Here is a 19,265-nt window from a genome sequence, read left to right as displayed (position 1 = left end):
TTTCTGAAGCATGTTTCATCACTTCCATTCTTTACTGTATAATCTTTTCAGAAGACCAAGGACACACTCCCGTCCTCTGTGTTTAGGTGCTGTTTGACGGGGCTGTCTCTGTGTTTGACTCACATTTCCATATTCCACAATATTACCACATGCCAGGAGAGGCAACCATTTTCCTGTCTGCTTCTCATTTTGACCCACGCCACACTAAAATGAAGCAAAGGGAAGGGTCGCAGACAGATCACTGAATGCTTTAAGATGCTGGCCTTTTAAAATTACATTTCACGTTTTCCAAAGCATCAGAGCTCTGGCCAGTCATTTGGCGCCTTCTGCAGGACACAAAGAGCCATAGGCTGGGAAAATCAGATCTGATTTAATGAATCTGATTGAATCTGATTTAATTCAAGGCGGCCACCACATACCTAGAACCACTCTGAATAAACTGTTTCCTGCTGTCAAAATAACTATACTACCCAAAGCAATCTACTGACTCAATGCAATTTGTATCAAATTACCAATGGTGTTTCTCATAGAACTAGAACAAAACATTTTACAGTGTGTGTGGAAATACAAAACACCCTGAAGAGCCAAAACAATCTTGAGAAAGAAGAGCAGGAGCTGACAGGATCAGGCTCCCTGACTTCAGAGTATACTACAAGCTATAGCAATCAAAGGGAGCAGGACTATACAGTGGAGAAAAGACAGCCTCCTCAATAAGCAGTGCTGAGAAAACTGGACAGCTACACGTATAAGAATGAAATCAGAACACTCCCTAACACCATCCACAGAAACAAACTCAAAATGGATTAAAGACCAAAATGTAAGGATAGACATTATAAAACTCTTAAATGAGAACATAGGCAGAACACTCTCTGCCACAAACTATAGCAATATCTTTTTTGACCCACCTCTAAGAGTAACGAAAATAAAAACAAAAATAAGCACATGGGACCTCATTAAACTTACAAGCTTTTGTACAGCACAGGATATCATAAACAAGAGAGAAGAAAACCCACAGAATGGGGGACAATATTTGCAAATGATGCAACTGACAGGAGATTTAATCTCCAAAAGATTCAAGCTTTCCAGGAGTCATGTACACATGTGTGAGTTGGACCATAAAGAAGGCTGAGCGCTGAAGAACTGATGCTTTCAAACTGTGGTGCTGGAGAAGACTCTTGAGAGTCCCTTGGACAGCAAGGAGAACAAACCAGTCAATCTAAAAGAAATCAACCCTGAATATTCATTGGAAAGACTGATGCTGAAGCTCCAATACTTTGGCCACTTGATGCGAAGAATCAACTTATTGTAAAAGACCCTGATGCTGCGAAAGACTGAGAGCTGGAGAGAAGGGGGTGACAGAAGATGAGATGATTAGATGGCATGTTTGATTCGATGGACGTGAGTTTAAGCAAACTCTGGGAGATGGTGAAGGACAGGGAAGCAAGGCGTGTTGCAGTCCATGGGGTCATAAAGAATTGGACACGACTGAGCAACAAAACAATAACATGCAGAGGTTCACAAAGAAATGTGACTGTAAGGGGTGACTACAACTGGGGGTTGGTAGCAGTCAGTTCAGTTCAGTAGCTCAGCCGTGTCTGACTCTTTGCGACCCCACGGACTGCGGCACGCCAGGCTTCGCTGTCCATCACCAACTCCCGGAACTTATTCAAACTCATGTGCATCGAGTCAGTGATGCCATCTAACCATCTCATCTCTCATCCCCTTTTCCTCCCACCTTCAATCTTTCCCAGCATCAGGGTCTTTTCCAGTTAGTCAGTTCCTCAAATCAGATGGCCAAAGTATTGGAGTTTCAGCTTCACTATCAGTCCTTCCAATGAATATTCAGGACTGATTTCCTTTAGGATTGATTTGTTGGATCTCCTTGCAGTCCAAGGAACTCTCAAGAGTCTTCTCCAACACCACAGTTCAAAACATCAATACTTCGGTGCTCAGCTTTCTTTTCAGTCCAACTCTCACATACATACATCACCACTGGAAAAACCATAGCTTTGACCAGACGGACCTTTGTTGGCAAAGTAATGTCTCTGCTTTTTAATATGCTGTCGAGGTTGGTCATATATTTTCTTCCAAGGAGCAAGCATCTTTTAATTTCATGGCTGCAGTCACCATCTGCAGAGATTTTGGAGCCCAAAAAGATAAAGTCTTTTACTGTTTCCATTGTTTCTCCATCTATTTGCAGTGAAGTGATGGGACCAAATGCTATCTTAGTTTACTGAATGTTGAGTTTTTTGTGTTTTTTAGTTTTTATTTTATTTTATTTTTTTATTCGTAATTATTTTATTTTTAAACTTTAAAATATTGTATTAGTTTTGCCAAATATCGAAATGAATCCGCCACAGGTATACATGTGTTCCCCATCCTGAACCCTCCTCCCTCCTCCCTCCCCATACCATCCCTCTGGGTCGTCCCAGTGCACCAGCCCCAAGCATCCAGTATCGTGCATCGAACCTGGACTGGCGACTCATTTCATACATGATATTATACATGTTTCAATGCCATTCTCCCAAATCTTCCCACCCTCTCCCTCTCCCACAGAGTGCATAAGACTGTTCTATACATCAGTGTCTCTTTTGCTGTCTCGTACACAGGGTTATTGTTACCATCTTTCTAAATTCCATATATATGCATTAGTATACTGTATTGGTGTTTTTCTTTCTGGCTTACTTCACTCTGTATAATAGGCTCCAGTTTCATCCACCTCATTAGAACTGATTCAAATGTATTCTTTTTAATGGCTGAGTAATACTCCATTGTGTATATGTACCACAGCTTTCTTATCCATTCATCTGCTGATGGACATCTAGGTACACGTGTCTCTTTCCCCTCTGGTTTCCTCAGTGTGTATGCCCAGCAGTGGGACTGCTGGATCATACAGCAGTTCTATTTCCAGTTTTTTAAGGAATCTCCACACTGTATGGGACCTAATTAAACTTAAAAGCTTTTGCACAACAAAGGAAACTATAAGCAAGGTGAAAAGACAGCCTTAAGAATGGGAGAAAATAATAGCAAATGAAGCAACTGACGAACAACTAATCTCAAAAATATACAAGCAACTCCTACAGCTCAACTCCAGAAAAATAAATGACCCAATCAAAAAATGGGCCAAAGAACTAAATAGACATTTCTCCAAAGAAGACATACAGATGGCTAACAAACACATGAAAAGATGCTCAACATCACTCATTATCAGAGAAATGCAAATCAAAACCACTATGAGGTACCATTTCACGCCAGTCAGAATGGCTGCTATCCAAAAGTCTACAAGCAATAAATGCTGGAGAGGGTGTGGAGAAAAGGGAACCCTCTTACACTGCTGGTGGGAATGCAAACTGAATGTTGAGTTTTAAGCCAACTTTTTCACTCTTCTCTTTCACTTTCATCAAGATGCTCTTTAGTTTTTCTTCACTTTCTGCCATAAGGGCAGTGTCATATGCATATCTGAGATTATTGATATTTTCCCAGCAATCTTGATTTCAGCTTGTGCTTCATCCAGCCCAGCATTTAGTATGATGTACTCTGCATATAAGTTAAATAAGCAGGGTGACAATAAACAGCCTTGACGTACTCCTTTCCTGATTTGGAACCAGTCTGTTGTTCCATGTCCAGTTATTGTTTCTTGACCTGCATACAGGTTTCTTAGATGCAGGTCAGGTGATCGGGTATTCCCATCTCTTTAAGAATTTTCCAGAGTTTTTTTTTGATCTACACAGTCAAATGCTTTGGTGTAGTCAATAAAGCAGAAGTAGATGTTTTTTTGGAACTCTCTTGTTTTTTTGATGATCCACTGAATGTTGGCAATTTGATCTCTAGTTCCTCTGCTTTTTCTAAATCCAGCTTGAACATCTGGAAGTTCAAGGTTCACATACTGTTGAAACCTGGCCTGGAGAATTTTGAGGATTACTTTGCTAGCGCGTGAGATGAGTGCAATTGTGCGGTAGTTCGAACATGCTTTGGCATTGCCTTTCTTTGGGACTGGAATGAAAACGGACCTTTTTCCAGTCCTGTGGCCACTGCTGAGTTTTCCAAATTTGCTGACATATTGAGTGCAGCACTGTAATAGCATCATCTTTTAGGATTTGAAATAGCTCAACCGGAATTTCATCGCCTCCACTAGCTTTGTTCATAGTGATGCTTCCTAAGGCCATGACTTCACATTCCAGGATGTCCGGCTCTAGATGAGTGATCACACCTTTGTGGTTATCTGGGTCATGAAGATCTTTTTTGTACAGTTCTTCTGTGCATTTTTGCCACCTCTTCATAATACCTTCTGCTTCTGTTAGGTCCATACCATTTCTGTCCTTTATTGCACCCATCTTTGCATGAAATGTTTCTTTGGTATCTCTAATTTTCTTGAAGAAATCTCTAGTCTTTCCTATTCTATTGTTTTCCTCTATTTCTTTGCACTGATCACTGAGGAAGACTTTCCTATCTCTCCTTGCTATTCTTTGGAACTTGGTATTGAGGAGGGTATATCTTTCCTTTTTTCCTTTGCCTTTAGCTTCTCTTCTTTTCTCAGCTATTTGTAAGCCCTCCTCAGACAACCATTTTGCCTTTTTGCATATCTTTCTTTTGGGGATGGTCTTGATCACTGCCTCCTGTACAATGTCATGAACCTCTGTCCATAGTTCTTCAGGCACTCTATCGGATCTAATCCCTTAAATCTATTTGTCACTTCTACTGTATAATCATAAGGGATTTGATTTAGGTCATACCTGAATGGCTGCAAAGAATGTAATCAACCTGATTTCAGTATTGACCATCCGGTGATGTCCATGTGTAGAATCTTGTCTTGTGTAGGTGGAAGAGGGTGTTTGCTATGACCAGTGCGCTCCCTTGGCAAAACTCTGTTAGCCTTTGCCCGGCTTCATTTTGGACTCCCAGGCCAAATTTGCTTATTACTCCAGGTATCTCGTGACTTCCTATTTTTTCATTCCAGTCCCCTACAATGAAAAGGACATCTCTTTTGGGTGTTAGCTCCAGAAGGTCTTGTAGGTCTTCATAGAGCGTTCAATGTCAGCTTCTTCAGCATTAATGGAATTACTGGGAGTTGATATACTACTTCATAAATGATAGGGAGTAGGAGAAAAAGGCATCTTCTGAATAACAGGTGACTTGAGCGAGGCACTTATGGGAGAACAAATAACATTTAGGAAGGATAAATGGTACCTTAGGAGGATATATGGGAGTTAGGGGACTTTTGTGATAATGTCTGTTTGTCTGGTGCTTTCTCCAAAAAAAAAAAAAAAAAGTCTTCTAAGACTTTTTCCAAAAAGCAAAGCAAAAATAGATAGATTGGTAGATAGGTAAAGATAAGGTGAAAAGTCTTAGGCAAATCTTATTTATCGAGAGGAACTTTCTCTAATTTTAACACTGTCTCCAAAAGTAAATCAAGTCAATTAAAACTGACTCAAAAGCATTCCTTTCTATAGTTGAATAATACACAGCTTCTTTCTCCATTCATCTGTTGATGGACATCTAGGTTACTTCCATGTCCTAGCTACTGTAAGTAGTGCTGCAGTGAACACTGGGGTACATGTGTCTTTTTGGAATTTGTGGTATGATGCAGGGAACCCAAAGTTGGTGCTTTGTGACAACCTAGAGGGGTGGAATGGGGAGGGACGTGGGAGGGAGGTTCAAGAGGCAGGGGCCATACGCATACCTATGCCAATTCAGGTCAATGTTTGGCAGGAACCATCACAATATTGTAAAGTAATTATCCTCTAATTAAAAACAAAAATTATAAAAAGTTAATTCATTTAAAAGGCAAAAACTCAGGCAAATCTTATTTCTCCATGAGGAAATGCCTATGAATCTGTGTTTAAAGTTATATATAGCAAGTTTTATGCCACTATTAACAACTGTAATACATCAAAACATTGACGGAAGCCATACAGCAGTATCTAAATCTTTAGGTCTATATATAGTGATAAAAACTGGAAAATATAAAAAAGCTATCAATCAACACCACTAAAAATTAAAGACAAGTCTGGCTCTTTGGGTGCTGTTTAAACAGCTGGTATTAGGGCTCAGTGTGAGTTTGTAAAGGGCATCCCTGGTGGCACAAATGGTAAAGAATCCACCTGCAATGCACGTGACCCAAGTTTGATCCCACGGTCTGGAAGATCCCCTGGAGAAGGGAATGGCTCCCCACTCCAGTATTCTAGCCTGGAGAATTCCATGGACAGAGGAACCTGGTGGGCTACAGTCCCTGGGGTCGCACAGAGTCAGACACGATTGAGTGACTAACACTATCACTTAGAATATGGAAAACTCAACAGTGCTGATGTTTAAATCTGCTAAAAACTAAGTTAGATGCAGAGAAACATCACTTAAAATGCTATATAAATTTTCATCATACACACATAATACAAAAATATTTTCCTTTAATAAAGATTTTCTCATCATGTTTAATGGGAAACAATGAAATGGCATGGAAATGGTCCAGTAGAGAAACTTTTACTATTTATCTTTCTGAATCATGTATTTTTCCTTGCAAATCTGTATATCTTGTTCTTCTGTTTACAAAAGTAGGTCATCACACACATTTGACCCATCTGTAGATCCTCGAGAAGACACTCTAAAGGCATCAGATGCAAACTGAGGATCAACTGAAAGAAAAGGAAAGAATTATATTCTTTACCTAAAACACCTGGGTTAACTAAGATTAGTAAACAAACAAAAAACCCTGAGACCTTTCCTAGTATTCTGAAAAATGAAATATATCTATAGATGACACAACACAAAATACTAATCAAGAGTACAATTTTCTAATCTGCTTATGGTCACATGTGGGGCTGAGTATCAGAGCTCCTGGTTTTCTCATTCTTCATTCATGTACTCATGCAATTGAGTGAAATGATGAATAGTCATGTATTCATGCAAAGGTTCTGTGACAAGCGCTGGAATTACAAGATGAAGGTGACCCAGTCCACCCTGAAAAATGATATGCCCCAAACTGGAAAAACAGACAAACAGGCAGTTTCCATACAGAGTCACAAATACTAAGATATAAAAGACGGCACAAGGAACACTCAGGAGGGGAAGCCAGCTTTGTGTCAATACTGCCAGCTTTCTGGTGGAGGTGATATGTATGTAGCTACCTGAAGGACAGGAAAAAGTGCAAGAGACGGAGGGGAGAAGCCCGTACAGAGACCGGAGGTGAGCAAGCGAATCTGTGGGATCCTACACAGTCTGGCTGGTTAGATGCAGAGCTAAGCGGCAGAGTAAGCTGGTAAAGAGATAAGGCCAACTACTTTGGCAGGACCCAAACTGACGTGGGTGTTTGGAGCATTTCCTGAGGGTAAAAGATAAACTGGTGACGTATCTAGTGACAGAGAAATTTTAAAGTCACCCACCAAGTGACAGCTACACAAACGTGACTGCTCGAGTCTGGGTTTCCTAGCCTTAACCACTACCAGACACTTGAGAAGCTGATGAGCGGCATGTTTTCTGAGAATCGTGTCAGGGTGTAGGAAGACAGCTCCACAGGGATGGAGGAAGTAGAAGAAGGATACAGCTAGAAATAAAAAGAAATACACAGACCTTCAGAGACTGTTTCTCAAGCTATGGTACATGATGAATAAATGAAGAAGGATATTTTTCACTATGACTGCTCACGCTTTCACATTTTTCATTAGCTATGTATATAAAACAATATTTAACACAGCATCTGTTATCCAAACAATGGAAAGAGACGCCATTTATTGTTTACAGTGTATTTCTGAAATCAATGTCTAAATTTAATTCATACATTTTGGCAACATACCTTCTCTTAGTGCTCTAGCTATACTCCTGTCCAACTCCCGCCGCATCTGAAATAAGTCAAATATTTATCTTTAAGATAAACAAGTTATATGTTTATAACTTATTAAATGTGACTTTTAAATAATACTTTTAGAGACTAGACCTAACCTGAAGACTACCTCAGTAGAAAAAAAATCACACAAATAAAAGAAAATGAATTCCTACTTATTCTGCTTATAGATAACACAGAACATATATATGGAATGCTATTTAGATTAATCTGATAAAAAGTACAATAAATATCAGTCTATCAAGTACACATAATTTCAAAGAATTAGGGAATGACCCATAATCCTCAGAATGACCCACAAGATTACTATCTTCTCCCCTAAAAGCTCCTGGCCTAAATATGTACTTCCGAGACTTTATTTTGATTTCTAGGTGAGGATCCTGTTCAAATAGAGGAAGTAGTTTGAGTCGAATGTTAATAAGGAGAACACATCTGTGATTTTCTTTAAACTTTTCCATTTTACAAAAACAAAGAAAGGTGAGAAAATTATATACAAGAAAACAACGTGCCAGCAAGACTCAATTCTGAAGACGTTTAGCGAGAAGGATTCTCTCATCAGTGTTAGTTTCCGAACTACGTCCCACAGAAGGGGAAGGTCCCCCAGGGGTCGCTGCAGGGTTGAGGAACAGAGAAGTCACAGCTGCAGGGGCTCTGCCCACTCTTGAGCTAAACGGTTCTATACTTGTCTCCACTTTATATAACACGGTTCCACGCAGAAGTTTTTTTTAGAAGAAAGGTTGTTTTCTTTGCAGAAAAAACTTTTGTAAGATATGAGAATCATTGATTTACTCAAAGTTCCTAACTCTACAAAAGAAGTAACAAAGCCAATGGCATTCTTACTGAGTCCTGGGCCAGCTACTTTCTCAGGTAAAGAAAAAACACATAGATTTTTAACTATAACATAGACAAAATGAATATATAAATCCTTCCTATATAATTGAACAATGCTTGTGGCATGACATGACTTTCTAACTAAATTATGCACTTTAAATGCATAAATAAGAATAAATCAATATCAAACTCCTATTTGTAGCAGTTGATATAGTTAATTTAGAAAGGATAAATATTTTTTAAAAACAGGACAGAGAACTGGAAGGAAAAAATCTTTATTTGAATCAAGCAGGCCAAAACTGAAGAGATTCGTCCTTAAAAGGGTGTTCATTTTCTCCAGATAAAACCTGGTTAACTAAAATCAGTCAACAATGAATTATCCACATTTTGGGTTATTTAGAACAAAATTTAAAACACGCAACAGATCTCTCTTTACTGTCTGCTGCTGCTGCTGCTGCTAAGTCACTTCAGTCATGTCCAACTCTATGCGACCCCATAGAGGGCAGCCCACCAGGCTCCCCACTCCCTGGGATTCTCCAGGCAAGAACACTGGAGTGGTTTGCCATTTCCTTCTCCAATGCATGAAAGTGAAAAGTGAAAGTGAAGTCACTCAGTCATGTCCGACTCTTCGAGACTCCATGGACTGCAGCCTACCAGGCTCCTCTGTCCATGGGATTTTCCAGGCAAGAGTACTGGAGTGGGGTGCCATTGCCTTTTCACTTATGCTTAGGGGTAGATAAACTGCAGTGGGTGCAGCAAAGCTCAGAAATGATTATGAACCACTGCCAAAGTGAAATCAATTAGAAAGTCAAACATTTTAAAGTATACTTTCAGTTACTAGGCAATAAGATTTCATTTCTAAAGTAGAATTTCAATGCAGCTTTTCAAGAAATTTAAAAAGTATCTCTTAAAAACGAGAGATCTAGGACCAAAAAAATCATTAAATGTTTCCTTGATTAGCACAGTTAATGACAGCTTTTACTTAGTGTGCATAAGTCAAATAAATAACTCAGAAGTTCACCAAATTACAAACAAGGATCATTAATATCAGAAATCTGAAACCCAGTGGAAAAAAGATAATAGAACTAACCTTGGTCAAGTAAGTCTCCATGCTATTATTCGAAGGGCGTGGAATTGAGGTAGAAAACCTTAAGTTTGCTCTTGGAGTAAGATTTCCGTTGAGCACTAAAGGATTATTGAAATTTCCAACACAAGGGGGCTCCAGGACTGGCCTCGTGCTAACAGTGTTGAAGAAAGATCTGTTCTGCTGCTTCTCCACCTGAAGTTTGGCGCTGACCACTGCCAGCCTCTGGTGAGTCCTGGGTAAGATGGAAAACACCAATTTCATTCATGTTTTCATAAATTATCTGCATTTTTTAAGTTGCCATATAGTAAATGGAATTCCCATTAAATTATTTGAACACTGAAAACACAGAGCAGACCTCCTGTAAACAATAACAGTTGTAATCTTGCTCTAAAGAAGTACACATGTGTCTGGGGCTCCTCAAGTAACAAGGCACAGTTGGGAGAGGAGAGAAAGGGCATCAGAGAGAAAGGGAGGTGGCCTCACACGGACACCTGCTGCCTCTGGGACAAACCTGCCTCCAGGAAACAGTTCAGGGATGAAGAAACACCCCATGCCACAAAGCCACGTTCAAGTGCTTCCTTTCACCACCCTTGTATACATGTTTCACTCATGACCTCAGAGAAATTCAGCTTTTGGCTCTGAGGAATCACCTAGAGCCACAATCTCAAGGGAGGACGAGAAAGTCAAAGGCTAAGGCTGAAAAGAGCTAAAACAGCCCCAGGAACAATTACAAGTATCCCCTGCTTTTCCAAAGTTCACTTTATGTTACTTCACTTCTACGAAGGGCCTATGTCAATACCTGTTTTTGATGATCAAAAAAATAAAAAAATCTGAAGACAATTTCTGGTCTCATTTAAAAAGCCAAAACTCTAAACAGTGTTCAGTGTACGTTTTACAGTGAGAGGCATCGTGCTCCCCAAGCAGGGAGACTGGCCCCACTGAGCTCCTTCCCGGGAAGCCACACCCCACATCTCAGCATCAAGTCGCCACAGCCCTAAGCCCCGTCTGGGAGCACCTGTGCTTCACTTGTGCATATTCATTTTATGTATCGACCAGCAGAATGTGTCCTCAGGTCCCTGCTTCTTTGCTTTATGCTGCTTTGGCTTATGAAAGGCTTCCTAGGAGCGCTCTGCTTTCAGATAGTGGGGAAGCCTGGACTGGGCACTGCCGGTGGGATCTGCCCTTTCCATCCTCCACACCCCTCAGTTGGGTCACTACATTACTTTTAGCCACTTTGTGACTTAACCTGCGTCTAACCCATGTGTTCATTTCCCCTATTTCATAAGCACGCCTGTACATAGTGCAGGAAGCCTTGACACAGTGCTAACAGTCGGTCTTAGGGCGCCCCCTTAGCAGTGGCCAGCTAGTTAGCTTTCCCTTCCTACGAATCTCATGCCCCACTCTATAAAAATTAGTCTTAGAGACAAATCAATGAACTAAATTTCGTTTCTGTGATTCTGTGTTTTGACTTACTTGTCTAGTTTATCTTCCAATGACTTTATAAGTTCACATTCTACTAGGTAGAGTTGCTTATATTTTTCCAACTCTGCTTTATTAGAATCTTCTTGCAAACTTTTCATTTTGGAGAGTTCAGATTCCAAGTCTTTAATTCTGACTTCCATCTGTTGAAATCCAGCTTGTGTCTAAGGCAAATTGAAAAAGATAACATTTTTAAAATAATCATTAACCTGGAAAATTACATTTATTCCCTTTAGTTTTGAGTCAGTGATTCAGAGAGCGATTTCAAAGGTGAAAAAAAAAAAAAGAGAGCGGAAGTTTAAAACAATTATTGTTAATGTGAAGTGAATTAAATCTGAATTATAAAATTAAAGTGGAATCACTGTTACAGTAGTACTTATATAATCTGATAATTCAAAGAATAAGAGGATCAACTTAAAATTTTAAAAATTGAACAAGATAATAATTCAAGAGGATGGTACCAGTTCTAAACCACAATATTTTCTTTTCTTCCTAATGGTCTTGTTTTTTACCAATTGGTCTTATAAGTAAAAGGATTCTCTAGTGAGAATCATTCTGAAAGGTCAATTTAGTGATAACTGTGATGGAAACTGAAATATTAAAAGGGAAAACAAGCGCCCCCCTTCCTTCCAGAAATCTACAAAACTAACTGCTCTAAGGGAGGCAGAGGAAACACCTACGCTGCATACATCCAAAATGTACTGTGCAGGGAGAGTGAACTCAAGCACAGGACAGACCAACAAAGTAATCTGCAAAACATGGTGACTTCTCTTAATTTCTCTACGAGATCCTGTCTCGCTCTTTCTTCACTCTCCTGTTGATATTGCTCTACTTGACCGTGTTCTATCATATTCACTTCTATATGACTTCTGAGGGTCACTACTTCTTGCCCCAACTTCTTTCTCTTCTCTCTAGTTTTTTACATTTCTTTTGCACTAGTTTCATAGATAATAACTCCTGTTGAAAAACTTGATTTTTTGCATCCAGGTGCAGACCTTTTGAAGATGCAGTTTCCAGCTCTGCTGGAAAATCATCAGTCTTTAAGAATAAAAGGATACTGTTTGCTAGTGAAGAAAGTGGACTGAGCACAGCCTAACTCAAACCCAGGATGAAATAAATACGATGGTATCTGTATTGTAGAATGTAGGACCAGGGATTACTCAGAGAATCAAGAAATATGTTCTCACCACCAAGAGTCACAAAATATGTTCTTCACTGTCATCTTTGTCACACAACAATTGCACTTGGTTTTACACTCTTTTATGGTCCTACAATAATATTTTTCTATCTTTCCTCCATAAAATGACTACAAGTCACCTCTTAGTAGAATGTCTCTTACTCCTCCCCCCATCTTAATGTCCCAGGATTTTAAAGAAGTTTGAGGGATACTGTACTGTCATGCATTGGAGAAGGAAATGGCAACCCACTCCAGTGTTCTTGCCTGGAGAATCCCAGGGACGGTGGAGCCTGGTGGGCTGCCGTCTATGGGGTCACACAGAGTCGGACACGACTGAAGTGACGTCGCAGGGCTAAGTTAATAAATCCCTTCCAAAACAAGACTATGAGAATAAGACTCTAATTAATAAATCTTGTAAATATGGATTCTAATCCCATAAGCCTTTTTCTGAAGTACAAAGACGTTTTGCTAATTTGAATTGCATTCCAAACAGAATTATTTGCAAAGTTAAAGAAATCCCATTTCCTAACAGTTTACAGAGATGATCCACACTTTTTCTGAACAGCAACAACAAAAAATGCCTCATTCTTGTAATCCTTTGTTACTGTCCATTTATGCAAGACAAGTGCTGTGCACATCAATAAATATTCCCTGTTACACCAATGTATACTTAGCCAAGATTCCCCCTCATGGAAGAAATGTCAATAGTGTAAAATCAGGGGCTAAACTGTTCCTCAGAGCCTAGGTAACAAGCACTGATGTGAAAAGGCTCAAAGAGCTGGATAGTCAGGAAAGCTCCATGAAGGAGGAGAGACTGGGCGCCAGGTCTGAAATAATGAAGGACTACCCAAGAGGAAAAGAAACTGTAAAGACAGAAAGGACAGTCTGAGCAAGGGCCAAGAAAAGGTGAAATCAGCCAGCTAACTCTGAGGATAAGATCCAACCACAGGGAAATAAAAACATGTGCACACAGAATCATGGAAATCAGTGTTCACAACAGCATTATTAATAGCCCCAAAGCGGAAACAACCCAAAGCTGCATCTAGTGATGATGGATACATGGCTTAGCTTACTGTGACAACCAACAGAAACGGAAGAACTGATACTTGTTATCACATGGATGAACTGTGAAAACATGACATCAAATGAGCAAAGCTAATCCCAAAGGAGCATACTGCATGATTCCATTTATATAAAATACCGAGGACAGGCATGTCTAGAGAGACAGATATTAGACTGGGGGTTGCCTGGGGCTGAGGGAGATGGGAGGCCATGGGTGGTGGCTAAGGGATGCAGGGTTTCTTTTAGGGGTGATGGAAATGCTCTAAAATTGACTGTAGTCACCGGTTACACCTCTCTAAGAGATACTGAACTACACATGTTGAGTGGGTGAATTCTATGATACGTCAATTATATCTCAATAGCTTTAAAAAAAATCCAATCCAATGCAGGATCCAGATAATCTTCTTAATTCTCTAGTTTGGATGTACGTATTCTACACCATCTGAATACCTCCATGCTTTTACAATATACTTAAAATGAAAAGGAAAGAAGGCAATGCCTAAACTTCACCTGGTTTGTATAATACCTTTTCTGCAGAAGTTATTCTGAAATCCATGAAATAAATATATACAGAACTCTACAGCCATTCACAAAAGGAAAGATGAGAAATGATAATATTCTGAACGTTCCATTAAACTAATATTATCCTCTGATTTTAATCTGGCTTGCTTCATCATGGTAATACAGTTATCACTTAAAAAAGTATTGTTGCAAAGAAAAAAAAGGCTCTCAACTAGTGTGTATAATGAGGCACAATTCTCAACTTTCCTAAGGGTAAATAATACAAGAAAAAAACAATATAATGCAAATGGCAGGATGAACGTCTGAGTTTAAGAAACGAGTGCATTATAAAGATAATAAGAAAATTGTAGTAAGTTACTTGTAACAAAATTACAGAAGAAAGCTGACCATGAAAATGAGTGTCCTAAAACACTTTATCCTGCATATTGACTGTTAACACGTTCAATTTCAAACATACCTGACTTGTGACTTGACGTGGTTGTAGTAGTTTACAATTGTTCTTCAAATCCTGTGCCTCAGCTTCTAACTTAGGACAATAACATGACGTGACCCTCAGTGAAGCCTCCGACACAGACTGCTTTTTTACAGCGTCATCCAGTTCTTGTTGAAGTTGTCTCACCACTGCCTAATAAGATGCTCTGTCACTGAGTTTATCAAATCACTTTACTATTATGTTATGTTAATAATAGATAACTCCAACATATGGACTTTGAAAACTATCGCCACAGACAGCAACTCACCTTCTTTTTCCTCCTCACTGAATCTAGTTACAGACACAGAAGGGGCCACCCTCCAGCCTTCCTGACGTTAAGTTACTCAAAGGATGCGGCCCCACTGTCCACGCCCTGCCCCTCCCAATAAATCTGCAGAGTGTCACCACCTCACGTCCAGAAAGAAATGAGCATGTAGGTGGGACAAGTGGTGGAAAATTCCACACTGTGGAAACATTTTCCTTTTTTACTAGAAGCTTTGATTAACTCAGAGATCTTCACAGATTCCAACCAGTGCTCAGATCTTTCCAATAGATTCCTACCTCAGCAGAAAAATGGGGCCATTCCCTTGTTGCTTATCTCTTTTATACCTAGTAGGGTGTCTATGTTAATCCCAAACTCCTAATTTATCCCTCCTCTCCACCTTTGCCCTTGGCTAACCGTAAGGACCTACTGGAGAGCACAGGGAACTCTACTCAATATTCTGTAGTCACCTACCTGGGAAAAGGAACTGAAAAAGAATGGATACGTGTATAACTGAATCAGTTTCCTGTACATCTGAAACTAACACAAAATTGTAAATCAACCATATTCCAATATAAAAGAAAAATGAAATTTAAAAAATGAGGTTGCTCCCATGGCCTTCAAGGAGCCTCGACAACCTGGCCTCCACCTGCCTCCAGACCGCAGCTCCTACAACCCTCTCCCTGACTCACTCCATTCCTGCTGCTCACGAATCCTGCCATCCTTCATTTTTAGAGGACAAGCTTGTATTCAAATGATAGTAATTGATACTTAAAATGAGAATTATGAGCAAATTGTTTGTAAAAATATTAAGTAAATCATAAACAGCAGTGGGAAGATTAAATCAAGAATAGTTTTGCTAAAGTTCACCACCTGAGTCCCAAATTATGATTTAATGATAAGTAGATGCATTTGAAGAGTTGAGAGGCTTTAAGAACAAATGATTCAAGGCTAAAATGTTTCCCATATTAACTCAAACTGACATGAATAAAAATAAAATTGTACCAACAAATATAACAAAAAGCTATGAGAAGCTACTGAAGCCAAAGTACGGTATACAAAATATAGCCTCTGGGAAACCTGGAATTGACTATCAAGATAATCCAGGTAACTGAAGCTTCATTTCAAAATATTCATTTCAGGTTTGAGCATTTCATTTATCTGCTTCATCATGATACTGAAATGTGGTAACATAAAGATTAAAATTATTACCTTAATAAAGAGTAGATTACTAGTACCTGTCTACGTTAACAATTTAGAACTAAATCTCTTAGCATTTCATAAACAACACAATGTCCCTATTCAAAGTAAAGGATTTCTTCGGTCTAATTTTTATTTGCTGGATACAAGGTGTGCTTTTAGGCTGGTTTAGAGACCATAGATTCACAGCCTGTGTATTTTTTATATTCAACTAGATTCAACATTTACCCAGAATCAAGAATCACTTTGAACTTTCTTTCAGGAAGTCTGAGATACTTCTCCTTCTGGATACTCACTTCTCCTTCTGCTTTCTCATTTTCATACTGACACATTCTCTCTTTTAAATGATTACATTCCTTGACTAACTCCTTGTTTCGTTCCTCCAGCATCAGACCTTGTTTCTCACGTTCGGCCTGAAGTTTTCTCACGATCTGCTGAAACTGGTCTTGGATGCTAATGATCATCTTCTCTCTACTGTCGGCTCTGTTTCCCGCATCGTTCAGTTGCTGTCGGAGCAACATGTTTTCACTCTGGAGTTGAAATAATCTCTCCTCTAAGGATTCCTGCTTTCCAAGGTATGTATTCACTTTGCCTTGTTGGTTCCGATACACGTGTTCAATTTCCTGCTTTTGACCCTCTGCTTGGTGTAGGTCTCTCTGGACATGTTCTAACATCAAAGTCTTTTCTCTAAGATCATGTCTCGTGTGATGCAGCTTGATTTTCAGCTTATTGAATTTACTTTCCACTGTAGATAGTTGCTGGGAAAGCATCTCGTTGTTATCTTTTAGATTAGCCACATCGGACTTCATTTTGTCCTGCAAGCATAACCACTCGTCTCTTGCTCTCCCAAAGGCAAGTTCCAGGTCTCTTTTTGATGTCTGACTTTGATCACGATCATGTAAGGCAGCAGCCAGTCTGGAACAGTAGGATTCCACTTCCGTTTCCAGTCTTTGTTTGCTTTCTTTTTCGTTCTCCAGCTTAGAGTTTAGCATTGCATTCTCAGCTGTCAGAGCATTAAGCTGGCCTGTATAGTGGGATATAGTCTTTGTTAACATTTCCTCATCCAGTTTTATTGTCTTTTGAAAGTCATCATTCTTTACTTTGAGAATTTCAATGTCCTCAAAATAGTTCTCTTCCTTTTCCCGGTGCTGATTTTTCAGCGCGTCTCTCTCCAGTCTTAGCATGGCAATTTCCTCCTGCAGCATGTGGTTTTTGCGCAACAGGTCTTTTGCTTTTTCACAACTATCAGAAACCTAAGTGAAACAAAGGAGATGTTTAGCTAGTACTCAGTAAAGTGACATTCCATGATTTCCTCTGAAATGAAAGACTAACTTGTATGTTTATACAATGAAAAGACTGCACCAAGTGTGTCTCCAACAGGAACAAATAAGGTTCAATACAATCCTCAGACTTTATACCAGCATAAATTCCCAAAGGTTCAAAAATTTAATGGAAGACAATGAATCCACGAAAGTCAAAAAGAAATCCCAAGAGACTTTTCAACAAGCTCAGAACTGGAAAGGCTTCTCTCTGAACTATAACAAACCCAGAAGGCTTAAAATAAAAGATTCATAGATCTGATTACACTTAAAAATTGCATCTGACGTGGAATATTTATATAATGGAAAACTAGTAAGCCATAAAAAAGAATGCAATAATGCTATTTGCAGCAACAGGCATGGACCTAGACTTTATCACCCTAAGTGATGTAAGTCAGACAAAGCCAAGTATTATATCACACTGCTTATATGTAGACTCTAAAATGAACTTATTCACACAACAGAAAGAGACTCATAGACACAGAAACCAAACGTATGGTGACCACAGGGGAAAGTGGGGTAGGGAAGGGATAAATTAGGATGTTGGGATTAGCATATACACACTAGTAGATATAAAATAACCAACAGAGACCTACTGTACAACATAAGGAACTACACTTAATATTCTGCAAGAAGAATCTGAAACGGAATATGTGTGTACATGTGAGCGTGTGTGTGAGTGAGTGTGTATGTGTATTAGTCACTGAGTCATGTCCAACTCTTTGCGACCCCATAGACTATATAGCCTGCCAGGCTCCTCTGTCCATGGAATTTCCCAGGCAAGAATACTGGAGTGGGTAGCCATTTCCTTCTCCAGGCTGCTGCTGCTGCTGCTAAGTCGCTTCAGTTGTGTCCGACTCTGTGCGACCCCATAGACGTCAGCCCACCAGCCTGCCCCGTCCCTGGGATTCTCCAAGCAAGAACACTGGAGTGGGTTGCCATTTCCTTCTCCAATGCATGAAAGTGAAAAGTGAAAGTGAAGTCGCTCAGTTGTGTCTGACTCTTAGTGACCCCACCATGGACTGCAGCCTACCAGGCTCCTCTGCCCATGGGATTTTCCAGGCAAGAGTACTGGAGTGGGGTGCCATTGCCTTCTCCATCTTCTCCAGGGGATCTTCCCAACCCAAGGACTGAACCCAGGTCTCCTGCATTGCAGGCAGATTCTTTACAGTCTGAGCCAGCAGGGAAGCCCCATTTATATAATATACACGCACACATATACATATATATCTGAATCACTGTGCTGTATACCTGAAACTAACAGAATATTGTTAATCAACTATAATTCAATAAACACCACCACTTGCTAGGTTTATAAACACTGCATCTGATACCTCCTATACATCTACTTCACAGTAAGAGCCTTAACTCTGTATAAATAGACTACATTTTGTACAAAAAGTTTTTCCTTGAGAATATGCTACCTTCTAACATTTTAATAGGCAATTACAAGAATTACACCTATTGACAACTGTATTAAGCACTTCTACAAACATTAATTAACTCATTAGCTATAATGATTCTGGAAAGGAAAAAGTTAAAAATATGAGTAAGCTGCAGCCTTTTCGCCAGGTCTTTGGACTCTACTAGTCTTCTTACATCAAACCACATGTTTCTAGTACAAACATATCAATACAAAATAAGCTTCCTATTTCATTCATGGTACATACACTAATGGTAAATAAGGTAAAATTTAGAAAGCTCTTAGAAAACTATGAGATTATTTGCTGCAGCAATAACTTTCATTATCTCTCCATAATGTCTAAAATAGTAAGACGGGGAAAATACAATGAAAAACACTTAATAACTATCACTAAATATATATTATGGCATATCTATCACTGTTTTCAAAAGTTCTTTGTACTGAAACAGGACACTCACAGAACAGAGTGCTCATTTTCTCACAAGCAGAAGAATGACACACAAAATGTGGTCTCTGAACTGCCTATAGTTTCCTCCTTACCATCAGGGAAGTGATAAACTAACCTAATGATCAATCGAGAAAGTGAAATCATTACCA

At 39.4% G+C, this 19,265-nt stretch overlaps 1 protein-coding gene across 1 annotated transcript in view; it reads right to left on the bottom strand.

Moving 5' to 3' along the window:
• Positions 1-6,454: 6,454 nt before the first annotated feature.
• The window catches only part of LOC106701669 (ankyrin repeat domain-containing protein 26-like), a 65,693-nt gene continuing 52,882 nt past the window's right edge, over positions 6,455-19,265 (bottom strand). Inside the window, 6 exon segments of the mRNA XM_070366989.1 lie at positions 6,455-6,629; positions 7,787-7,832; positions 9,756-9,984; positions 11,226-11,395; positions 14,450-14,617; positions 16,223-17,179. Of these exon segments, the coding sequence (XP_070223090.1) occupies positions 6,541-6,629; positions 7,787-7,832; positions 9,756-9,984; positions 11,226-11,395; positions 14,450-14,617; positions 16,223-17,179 (1,659 nt within the window). The 3' untranslated portion in view covers positions 6,455-6,540.

This window comes from Bos mutus, unplaced genomic scaffold, assembly GCF_027580195.1.
Source record: "Bos mutus isolate GX-2022 unplaced genomic scaffold, NWIPB_WYAK_1.1 CTG419, whole genome shotgun sequence".
NCBI classification, from domain to species: domain Eukaryota; kingdom Metazoa; phylum Chordata; class Mammalia; order Artiodactyla; family Bovidae; genus Bos; species Bos mutus.
Note: the sequence above shows the minus strand (reverse complement) of the source record. Positions and strands in the feature narration are given on the sequence as shown.